Source organism: Myxocyprinus asiaticus, chromosome 20, assembly GCF_019703515.2.
Source record: "Myxocyprinus asiaticus isolate MX2 ecotype Aquarium Trade chromosome 20, UBuf_Myxa_2, whole genome shotgun sequence".
Classification (NCBI taxonomy): domain Eukaryota; kingdom Metazoa; phylum Chordata; class Actinopteri; order Cypriniformes; family Catostomidae; genus Myxocyprinus; species Myxocyprinus asiaticus.
In genome coordinates, this window is record NC_059363.1 from 4556662 (window position 1) to 4568852 (window position 12191).

Consider the following 12191-nt stretch of genomic DNA (forward strand, 5'->3'; position numbering starts at 1 on the left):
GGCTGCTGGTCTGATAAGAGTTTCCAGTGGTTTTACTGGCATGCTGTGTGGTTGGCATCAAATGCTTGCCTTAATAGGAAATCACTCTCGATTCGTTCTGTCTTTTTCTTCCTCTCTTTCTGTGTCCTGCAATTTCATTACTTCCTTTCATTTATATTTGTCATTTTTTGACTTATTTATGTGCATGTCCATATGTAAATGACACAGACATCATCCCTTTTTTGTTTCCTCTTCATTTTTTGTCATTTTCCTCTAGATTTTCACCATCCATCGGCACTAAAGCTAATCCCACATTTTCTGCTCAGCCCTGGCTTGCATGGATGGTTCACTTGTCGTCCAAATACAGCCACTATACACATCTCCTTTCTCTTTCCTCTTTTGGTTTCTTCATTCTTCTCTCATCTCTTTAGCCTGGTCTAATGTTTACTCTGCTCACTTTGTGAGTTTTCAGACAGGTACTTTGTGGTTTGTCAATAAAACAAGCTCCTCCACCTGTTAACTGAGTTTTAACTGTCTAATTCTGCACCAGCTCCCTGCCCTTTAACAGAGTGCTGCTGCCAAGTTTTGAAAACCATGTTGGCCCTGTGTTGCCACTCCAACCATACCCAGAAATAGTCTGGCTTATTTATTTATCACTACAGTCTCTGTGGATCTGTCAATCATGTTGGTAGCCAAGTTTCACATCTCTAACTCAAATGCAGTCATCTTGAATTTGCATCATTAAATACACAAGCGATCAGGTGTGGTTAAATGCACTGTACTCATAAATGGGCACATACAAGGAGTACCATAAATACTTGTATAAATAGACCTTATTCACAGTTCCGCCATCTGTGATTTTTAATGGGAATAAAAACAAGGCTGTGAGGGATAGACTTACCAACTCTTCAGTGGTTCTCACGGTATAAAGCTGTATAAAGCTCTTAGATCCCATCTGGGGCCGGTTGCATAAAACTGTTTTAGACTAGTCTTACTAGTTAGTTGTCTAAAATGTTACTTGTCTTAGATCAGTCTAATTTAAGTCTAAAATGTAAGACAGGCTAACTTTTGTTAACATTCCATGTTGCCATGGAAAATAACAGTCAGCTGAGCCAGTGGGGGCTTCAGTTGAGACTTTGTAGAAAACTTTGACTTCAATGATGGTAACAAAATGTCATGTGTTTTTTATTATTTGGGTTAAAATCACTAAATTTGTTCATTAGAATCAATTTTGAAGCACTGTAGTCAGCAATTGAAGAGACTGTACATCTATCCCTCACAGCCTCATTGTCATTCCTGTCAAAAATCAAAGATAAAGTCAATGGGCATCATACAATTTATGCATGTGCATTGACATTTATTTCTCATTCAGATCAGCATACTATAATATAGGTAGTAATAGAATAATTAATAGGGATGGGACGATATATCGAATTTCGATATATCACGAACCAAAAGAATGACGAACCACATCGAGGCAAAACTCGATAATTGAAAATTTGCAACATGTGATCATAAATGAGATGACCCGCCAAACATTGTCATTTCTCTATCGTTTGATTTCACCCCGACTGCGCTTTGTTTTTCTACACAGTTTACAGGATTCGCACAAGGTCCTTGAAGTGCTCAAAGAGATTAGCTTGAATTTAGCTTTAAGAAATGCAAGTACTGGAATTTCTGGAAAATCTCGTTTTGTTGAAAAGTGCTTGAAATTAAAACTGACAATTTCTTCCATGTAATGTGTGTTCATCAAAGATTAAATCCATGCACTCGACTTTTATTGAATTATTTGTCTTTAAATTCCTTTCTGTTCTTTACAGCCAGATAGAAAAAAAAGTAAAAATATTTTTTTTAATCTTATATAGCACAGATGCGATCAAAACAACGAGAGACTTCATTCTCGTTATAAACACTGTGTGCATGAGTCTGTGAGATGCTCGTTGATCTCTTAAAGTGAAGGTACCATTTTAGCCTTTGTTCTACAAATGAATGTAAACTCAATGTTATAACTTGTAAATCATACACATTATTTCAAACAGTGACAGCTCATTTAATTATTATATACTATTTCATGATAAAATATTAATTGATAGAATGTAGAATATTGTATTGTTTACAAAAAGTGTTGCCATAATAAATCTAAGTAGGGCTCTTTTACTACGGTTTCACATGTAATTTTCAGCATCTAGTGGGTGAGCCTTCCATAGAACTGCCCTTAGAACATTGTTACAGGATGTGCAGACCGTTTTTGGTGACATATTGAAAAAGTGTAGTAATTCATGTCCATACAAGACACATGTGAACATTCAATCCGTCTTTATTACCTTTCCATGTCAACCTCCTGGATCAAATTTATGCTGATGAACAAAACCAAGAGAGTGCAGTAGAATAAGAACAGTGTGTCTTTCTCGCCTCAAGCGTGTTCTCTCACACATGTTTAGAGAAGCTGTCAAGGAGACATGGTCTTGTGACACTTTGATACCTGTGCTTGTGCTTTTAGTGCCGGCTGCTCTGTGGGCAGGTCATAGACAGGGCAAAGAAAACCTTCTCCTGCTCTATTAGCACTAATCCTTACCTCCAAATGAAGGGTTCAGAGGGTGAATTTAGACATCCAGGGATCAATGGCCTGTTTGTTTTGACTCATAAGAGCATGTGTTATTTGGAGAAGATGGAGGGTTTGGTGTGTGCTCACCGCAGTTTCATATGTGGCGCTCTCCAGAACAGAGGTGATTTACAGGAGAGACACGAGTCCCTGTTGTGATGCCCACTGTGAATTACTACTCTGTCTCATTAAGAAGCTCTCTAAAGTACAAACTGAATTTTCTGCAGCTTTAAAGGTGTTCAAATAATCCTCGAGAGGCTGTGCCTTACAGTTTTTTTCTTTTACTATGTTTAGGCACATTATGAAGTGGAGCAAAATGATAACAGTAATTCGATAGAAGAAACCAGTTCACAATAATAGTAATTTAATAGTACTACTGAGTAGGGATGTGCGAGACTAGTCGACTAAACGGTTCTGATGCTGCTAGTTGACACTGGAATTACTAGTCGGTTAATATTTCCCCCCATTAAACTGATAATAATTTTTACACATTTATGTTTGGCTTTATATTTTTACAGAGGCTGTACTTAAATTACTGTCATATTAATGTAACATATTTTAAATAGAATTAATAATACAAATATTATTAAAAAAAAAAGAGGATATCTGGAGCAGATACAAAGTTTAATTTCATCTCTTCCCTCTCACTCACGGCGCGCGCAGGAAAATGTCCTCTCGCTAGACAAGCAAACTCAGCAAAGTAGTTATGAAATCACTTCGGTGGTGCGGGAATCATCTTTCCAAATGTTTGAAAGTCTCTAAGGATGTTTTCACATTTGAGTCTTCTTTACATCTGTGCATTTTCCGCTGAGCGGGCTTTTTCAAGTGCAGGATAGCCGCCTCAGGTGAGTCAAGTCCCGTCTTTCACCAGACCATATCGATGGGTTAATTTTACTCATCAAAAAATTATGCTTTTGAGTTAGTAGCCTTGAAAGTAACTGTTTTAGACTAGGTATGCAATTTTTTAAATCTGCTGATTAAGGTGCGTAACGTGTTAAACTATCTTTTATTCTGTGTGCACGTCATGTTTAGAATACATTAGGTTTATTGTAGGCTACATCACAGGCATATTTTTTCTATCCTATAGCTACTTTTTTTTTTTTTACATCGTAACTGTTATTGGTTAACGTTCTTTACCGAACAGCTGTCATATTAGATCAATGGCTTATGCACGACTGCACGTTGTGAAATACACGCAAGTTTTCAGCACATTTTTTTCTCTCTCATAGATTTGGCTTACCAATTATTTTCAACAATGTCCTGACTGTTTTAATATGTTAAGTAACTTTTACTTGGTGATTTCTGTTTAGAACAGGCTTTTAATGGTTGTTCCATTGATCCTGCACTATTCAGTCAATTGTTTTCTATAAATATGTCTGTTAAATATTCACTAACATTGATTCAGTGAATGCGTGTCATGTTCTATATTTAATGTACAATAATCATAATTCAAGGTGAGCACGTTGCAGATAAATGCCCCATTTCAGTGGGATTTTGCATCGGATTTGGAATAGATTAAGTATTTTAAATGGGTCGCATAATTTTTTTTTTACTGTTTTCTGAAGGTTGGTTTCTCTTTAGACTAGTCGGTTATAAAACTTCCGTTTAAACGACAGTCAAATTAGTTGTAGCGCACATCCCTAATACTGATTAATAAACACTTCTTTCATCCTTCATTATTATATCTTTCTGAAGTACTTGATTATCAGTGGTTAATTGGAGCATCTGCCCTCAACCCTTCACATGCTATTTTGAATGTGAAAGTGTATATTTTACTTTAAATATTTAAAATGATGTCTTGCAGTTGCATATACAGTATAATGATGATACGAACTGTCACTGTTTGAAATTTCATGTAAGGTACACAATTTCAACGAAAAATAATTACAACATTGGAAACTGAAATTAAAATAGAATTCCTAATTTAACATTTAAATGCTGATACTATGTAAAAAGTTTGAGTCTTAGCTGTCTTGAGTCTTGTTTTCCCTAAAGGAGTCTATTTGTTAAATTCTTCAGCCCCACTTTATATGGACCCTTTTCACTGACTTGTGATGACACGTTTTACATATAGTAGACTGATGAACAGTGTTGTTATCCAGATCCAATGATTCCTTTAAGTCTGTTTAAGCATCGAGCATTCTGCGGCTTGCCATTTGAGTCATCTTGGCTGGACGGCCACTTCTAGAGAGAGTAGCCACAGTACTAAATTGTCTCCATTTATAGACAGTTTGACTAACTGTGGACAGATGAATATCTAAGCTTTATGCAAAGCAACAATTCTTGATTGTATGTCTTTTGAGATCTCTTTTTTTTGCATGGCATGGTCCACATCAGCAGATGCTGCTTGTGAAAAGCAAACTTAAAATGTTTGAGTGCTTTTTTTCGTCAAAGTAGCTCCAAACCACACCTCCAATCTCGTTTCATTAATTGAATGCCAGGTTTGCCAACTCCTGACTCTAATTAGCTTTTGTTGACGTCATTAGCCTAGGGGTACACATACTTTTTCCAACCTACACTGTGAATGTTTGAATGATGTATTCAGTATGTACAAGAACAGTAACTTGTGTGTTATTAGTTAAAACAGATTATGTTTGTTCATTATTGTAACTTAGATGAAGAACAAATTTATTAATAAATGCAGGGAATTCCAAAGGGTTCACATACTTTTTCTTGCTACTGTATGTACATAAGTTCATTGTATCAAACGCTTAAGTGCATATTATTTAAATACACCTAATATAAAGTGGGTCCAGTTATTTAATATTGACAGTATTTGTTGAAGTTCAGATATTTCATTATGAATGATTGCCCTTACAAATTTATTCCACATTTTGTTACATGTTTGTTTTATTTTCATAATTTGTTTACTTTATAAGTATTTGCATTGAGTTTACATTGATAATCAGAACAAGTGCTTAAAAGGTACTGTCTCTTTTGGAAAAGTGGCAGTTCAGCAACTGTCTTACAGAAGTGTTTGCGGTTTAGTGCACGAGAGGAGTCGCATGGTTCATTGAAAGTTTATAGAAAAGTGTATTGTTGTGTATTTATGTGTGATATTTGTGTTTTCTCCCTGACAGAGACATCAAGCCAGATAATATTCTTATGGATGTAAATGGACATATACGGCTCGCAGACTTTGGCTCCTGCCTAAAACTCATGGAGGATGGAACGGTTTGTTTATTAGTATTTCAAATATGCACGACCAATTTCAAGTTTTACATGTAGCCTTACAATGCAAATTAATAAAACTCCAATCTTTTGATGGTCACACTGTTCTAATATAAAATAATCCAGACTAAGTACGACGGAGAGTACACCCTCAGTTTGAATGGCAGTTTATGATCAGCAGTGTATTTCAATAGTACAGCTTTGAAGCAGTGGTGAGTATATGTCTGTATAGCGAGTATAGAACTGATGTCTGCTGCTGTTTTCTGGCATGTCACAGACGGTTCGGCAGGATATCCCCCCGTCTTCTGACAAGACTAGCGTGAGTGTGGTGTCTGTGTGTTCACACGTGTGCCTAACTCTCTTCACATGTTAATGAGTTTTTATGTGTGTGTCACTGCGAGCGAGAGCAGCTAATTTACTGCCTCACTTCCACAAATTCTTCCAGCTGCACACATCTGCCACAGGCTGAATCACAGATGGTTTCCACCCACTCAGCCTCTTGAACCCTGAGCCAGGAAGCTCTAATCATCCCTTCAGTTTATTAGTGGTCTCTAGTGATCTCTCTGTTGCTCTTACTTTCTCAGTGCAGTCTACACTGGTAGAGGTCTTTGCAGGGCTTAACAGTAAGGATTTTTGTGTGTGTGTGTGTTTTTGTTTTGGTTATTTTAGTGCTAGCATTTGCACTGATCCCCTACGAAGAAACAATACTTTTATATTTAGCATAATATTTTATATAGAAGGAATGTTTATTCATTCAATCAATATTCATTTCAAAGATTTTAACAAAACTTCCTCTTATGTGGTTAACTAGATGTTACATTAATTGTTTTGTTTTTTTTAATCAGAAGAATTTACTACATCAATGTTCAGTACATCACACAAAAATAAATTATATTATTATGCAAAAATATTTACATGATCAATTAATGTATGGCATAGTGATAACAAAGCACTGGCCCAATAAAGCAAGTGGCCATTGCTGACACAGCGGGTCATCCTTATTGTTGATCCCTGCTTTGTTTATCTGAAAAAGCACCATACTTGACGGACATGTTCCCTGAGGCCACACCTACCTCTGTTGGCTGCCTATGTGATGGCTTGAATTATTCATTTGCATTTTATAGTGATGAGTGTTATGCAAATACATTTCTGTTCTAGCAATACAGCTCATTCTTGACATGCCAAATCCTTAATTCTCCTGAAGTCATAATGCCAAACAATGAGTGAATGTGTCAAGAACTTGTCCGTGTCATAGTTCACCCCAAAATAATAAAAAAAAGGAATGACATTATATTTTGCATATAAGGTAATGAAGCCTATCTTTAGAACCTTACATTTTTTTGCATTGTGACGTTTTTATGACAGTTAAATGAATAGTTCACCCAAAAACGGAATGGGTACCAACATTTTGAAGCTCCAATCATATCACTTCTGAAAACAGATTTTACAACTGGAGTCATAAAGATTACTTACATGCTGCCTGTATGTGCTTTTTGGAGTTTCAAAATTTTGGTCACCATTCACTTGCATTGTATGGACCTACAGAGCTGAAATATTCTTCTAAAAATCTAAAAAGGTCATGCACATCTGGGATGACATGAGGGTGGGAAAATTATGAGAGAATATTTATTTTTGGGTGAACTATTCCTTTAAGCAAATATTCCCACATTTGAAACAATCTCATTCTCATTTCCATAATGTGAAAAAAAAAAAAAAAAAACATCTTTCTAATTGTGTAATTCTGTATTGTGATTTTGGTACTATACAGTATTATTTCAGTACAATGTAGTAATATTTTTTGTACTGCTTTTCATTTGTTGATTTTTATTAAAACAATTACTGCATTACAGTAATGAGAATCATCCTTGGAGAATAATGCGAATGGAAAAATATTGCCCAGACACATAACAGTATAATATAGTATATAATATATTTATATTATTTTTCTTTCTTTTTTCTTTCTATTTTTGGATGAAATATGACCCTGACTTAGTTTTTAGTGAGATTCACCTAAATTAATTACATCAAATTTAATTTATAATTACTAAAGAAATCATTCGACAATTGAACAGACTTCTAAGACTGTCCCTTCTGAAGGTTTAAAAATAGCATGAAACAGCTTTTACAATGTCTTTAACTTCTGTAATATGATGTATTTATAAGTGAAACAGAATATTCAGCAGGAAATAATGTAGGAAGGGACTTGATTGTATCCATCATGATTTAATTATGTTGTGGATGTTAGGAGAAGTAATTGTTTAATGTAATTTTTCCTTCTCACAGGTGCAGTCCTCCGTCGCCGTGGGAACGCCAGACTACATCTCTCCAGAGATCCTGCAAGCCATGGAGGATGGGAAGGGGAAATATGGTCCAGAGTGTGACTGGTGGTCACTGGGCGTCTGTATGTATGAGATGATGTACGGGGAAACGCCTTTCTATGCCGAGTCCCTGGTGGAAACGTATGGCAAGATTATGAACCATAAGGTGAAAAGTCATAGCAGCATATTGTGGTGGCATCATTACAGTGATAATAAAGCATAAATTCATGAGAGGTTTTCCATTTTAGTGATTTTACCTTTATTGAACAAAGCAAAGCCTATAAGACCCCTCTTGACTAGGGATGTAAATTTGCACTGACAGCGAACTTTTGGACACACAGTGTTAAAATTAATGACACAGAAAGCCAAACTCAGAAGCATCCATCCATCCATTTGGATAGATGGAACGTGGCAGTAATTTTGTAATCTGAGATGGTCTCTGTATCACATTGGGTAATATAGTAACGATAATCTATTCTTAAATTCCATAATCGATGCATCTAAATTACTTTGTCAGATCGATGCTTTTGGATGCAGCGATGCATTTTTATACCTCTATTCTTAACCATGATAAAACCACTCTTAATACACCGGCTAAAGTGGCATATTGCTTTTATAAAACAGAGGAAACATTAATATGATAAAAGACACCAATTTTTAATAAATAATTACAAACAAATTCTTCTGCCAAGTTTTGTAGTTTGTAACTCTAGGCTGTTTATGAGGTTTCATTGCTTTGTGGCAACTTGTGCATTACTATAAATGGATGTACGGACATAGTTATGCATGTGTATAAGTTGCATATTTTGCAATAGCTTGGAAAGAGTCAGAACTGTCTGTTTTATATATTACTGTTGATGTCAAAAGTCAAGAAAAACAATATTGTATTTTTTTTTTGAGTGTGTTCTGGGCTGTGTTCCTGCAGGAGCGCTTCCAGTTCCCTGCCAATGTGATGGATGTCTCGGAGAATGCCAAAGATTTGATCCGAAGGCTCATCTGCAGCAGAGAGCACAGGCTGGGACAAAATGGCATTGTGGACTTCAAACAGCACCCGTTCTTTTCTGGCATCGACTGGGAGAACATCCGCAACTGTGACGCCCCCTACATCCCTGAAGTCAGCAGTCCTTCTGACACTTCAAACTTTGACGTGGATGACGATTGCCTCAAGAACACGGTAGAATAATTAACTCTGCATTCTTATGACCTTAATGAGATGACGAATAGTTCATGATCACCCCTTGTAGGGTTTGAACCCACAACCTTTTGGTTACCAGTCCAGATCTTTTACCAAAAACTGCCCCACACCACTTTAAATGTGTCACAGCTGAAGCAAAGATTTCTGTTTTTAGGAGACAATGCCTCCTCTGTCCCACACCGCCTTCTCTGGACACCATCTCCCATTTGTAGGTTTCACCTACACCAGCAACTGGTAAGCTCTCATAAAACGCACTGTACAGGTCACAAATAAAGGCAAGAGTTAGATTATGTATTCATTCTAGAGATTCATTTTAGAGAGTCTTTGTTGAGTCTACAGTCTCCTAGTTTTCCAAATGAAACCCTTCAGGACACTTAAGGCCCTCTCACATCCAACGTGAATTTTTACCGCAATTTTTCATGAAGATTTTGGAAGCACCGGGAGCAAACATTTATTTAATTTTGAAATTAAATAAAGAGTGACAATTTGTTTTTTTTCATGATCAACCGACCAATAAAATTTGAGCTTTGGATCACGTGTCAGGAGCAGCTGCAGTTACCAAACCCAGCAGAGCTGGTGCCACTAAAGCACAGAAAACTGTTTTGCCCACTGACACTTGTAGTAACTCATCAAGTAACTTATCAAAATGCTGAAGTAACTGAGCGTTTCATAAAGTGCCACCTATTTTAAAGGCATAAATGTGCTAATAGCGAGAATTCGTATCACTTTTGATGTGAAGGGGCCTTTTGAAAGCAATTTGTTATAATTTATATGCATCACGTACAGTGTGAAAGAGACTTGAGGGATGTTGTTTCCTGATGTATGTCATCTAGAGAGTTTTCAATGCCTCTTTAACAAGCCAGATTAAATGGGAGCCTAGGTCTAGCGGTTAACCAGTGTGCTTCTAAAATGTTTAGCCTAGGAGCTCATAAGGGAGTCACAGGTTTGAATCCCAAATAATTTTCCTTGAGATTTGGGTCTCCTCTCCATAGCATCAGTCAAAAACAAGTGGCAAAAAGCCATTAAAATATTAAATAAGCTAAATCGACACAAAAAGTTTTGCGCATAAAAAGCAGCCTTAAAATAGACCTTATAACTTGTATTCTTCGTTTGTGGTAGAAACAGTTAAGACAAGCATCTCTGATAAAGTTGAGGCATTCTTTCACGCTGAGACATGAAACAATCTTTAAATAAGAATGTCAGACTCTAGTCTCTCATCATTTGAACTCTGCCCCTGTTTTCGCCTTCAGTACGCTGTCAGACAGTGGCTGTCTGCGGGAGTCTGCGGCACTTGGGCAGATAGACGTATGTGTGCAGCGCAGCCTGGAGGACAGTCTAGCTAGTGAAGCATATGAAAGAAGAATCCGCCGTCTGGAGCAGGAGAAACTAGAGCTCAGTCGCAAACTACAAGGTCTGAACCCCAACCTCTCAGAGACATCAACTGTAAAAACAGCAATACTTCAGTTACTTTACTTTACCGAAATAATAATTCTAATGTTTTCCGGAAGTTGTCCTTTCGGCTGGCTGATAGTTTAAATGTCTTCCTCAGAGTCCACTAAGACAGTTCAGGCTCTGCAATACTCCAGTGGTGACGGGACTGTGTCTGCTAGTAGAGAGTTTGAAATCCGTGGACTCAAGGAAGAGATTGAGACCTTGAGGAAGCAGATCTCAGGTAGCTCTTTATTTCACACTGCACACACACAATCATACATCACACAGCAATTGAATTACTTATTCTCGCAGATAGACAGACTTTTGACTGTTGGCATAAAGTCTGGTACAAAACGCAGCTGATTCTGGACAAGAGCCACATTGACAGGAAGAGATTGTCTTCCCAACATGTAAAGTGACCAACCACAGTTTGCTTTAATTTACGTGATGGTTAGGAGCAAGTAAATCAAAAATCAGATGTCACTGTTAGAACAAAGTGAAATATATACATTTATACTCAAGCATATCTTGTTCACTAAAAAGTATCCCTGACAAAAATTTGAGATGAAACGCTATAGGGGATCCTTCTTATATTTTCATCTCTCTCCTCCTCTTCTACTAATTTTTAGACACAGGGCAGGTGGAGCAGCAGTTAGAACAGGCCGGTGCTGCTCGCAAAGATCTGGAAGAGTCCTCCAAACAGATCCGATCTCTGGAGAAACAGCTCAAGAGCATTAAGCATGAGAGAGATGACATGCAGAAGGTAGAACTTCCTGAACAACTTACAAACATTTGCTTTCCTCTCCAACAACAACACTTAGGAGGAAAATGATGAGTCAATATGAATGAATGAATGAATGTTACATTTATGTAGCACTTTTCTGACACTGCACTCGAAGCTTTACACAGTGAACAGGGGACTTTGCTCATCCACCACCAGTGTGCAGCATCCACCTGGATGATACAGTGGCAGCCATAGTGCGCCAGTACGCTCACTACACACCAGCTATTGGTGGAGAGGAGAGAGTGGAGTGTTAGAGCCAATTAATGGATGGGGATTATTAGGAAGCCATGATTGAGAAGGGCCAATGGGGGAATTTGGCCAGGACACCAGGGTTACACCCCTACTCTTTTCAAGAAGTGTCCTGGGATTTTTAATGACCACAGAGAGTCAGGACCTCTGTTTAACGTCTCATACGAATATCTCATCTAGGGATTTCAGAAGTGCTGTCTATTTTGTCTTTTTATTTGTCTGTATCAGTTGTACAGTGTCAGTGTACTATGGAAAAGACATGGCTTATGAATACTAACTTGGTTAGGCTGACCATCCTGGAACATCCTAGCAGATAACCTAATCAATATCCATGGGACAAGCTATAGGTGGATTGGTCCATTTTCATCCAGGTGCTGTATGACTGATCTTAGGAATGTAGACTGTCGAAAAGAAAAACATCATGAGCCATTTTTGAAAATAATTTTTGAAGTCTACATGCCA

The 12191-nt window shown here is 37.3% G+C and overlaps 1 protein-coding gene across 4 annotated transcripts in view; it reads left to right on the plus strand.

The window, feature by feature from the left end:
• Positions 1-12191, plus strand: part of cdc42bpaa (CDC42 binding protein kinase alpha (DMPK-like) a) — a 99658-nt gene that overhangs the window by 57968 nt on the left and 29499 nt on the right. For all 4 annotated transcript variants that reach the window (XM_051646438.1, XM_051646439.1, XM_051646441.1 and 1 more), the window contains 7 exons: positions 5662-5755; positions 8036-8236; positions 8996-9244; positions 9420-9499; positions 10516-10676; positions 10815-10937; positions 11326-11459. In XM_051646438.1, coding sequence (XP_051502398.1) covers positions 5662-5755; positions 8036-8236; positions 8996-9244; positions 9420-9499; positions 10516-10676; positions 10815-10937; positions 11326-11459 — 1042 coding nt within the window. The remainder of the gene's footprint in view (positions 1-5661; positions 5756-8035; positions 8237-8995; positions 9245-9419; positions 9500-10515; positions 10677-10814; positions 10938-11325; positions 11460-12191) is intronic.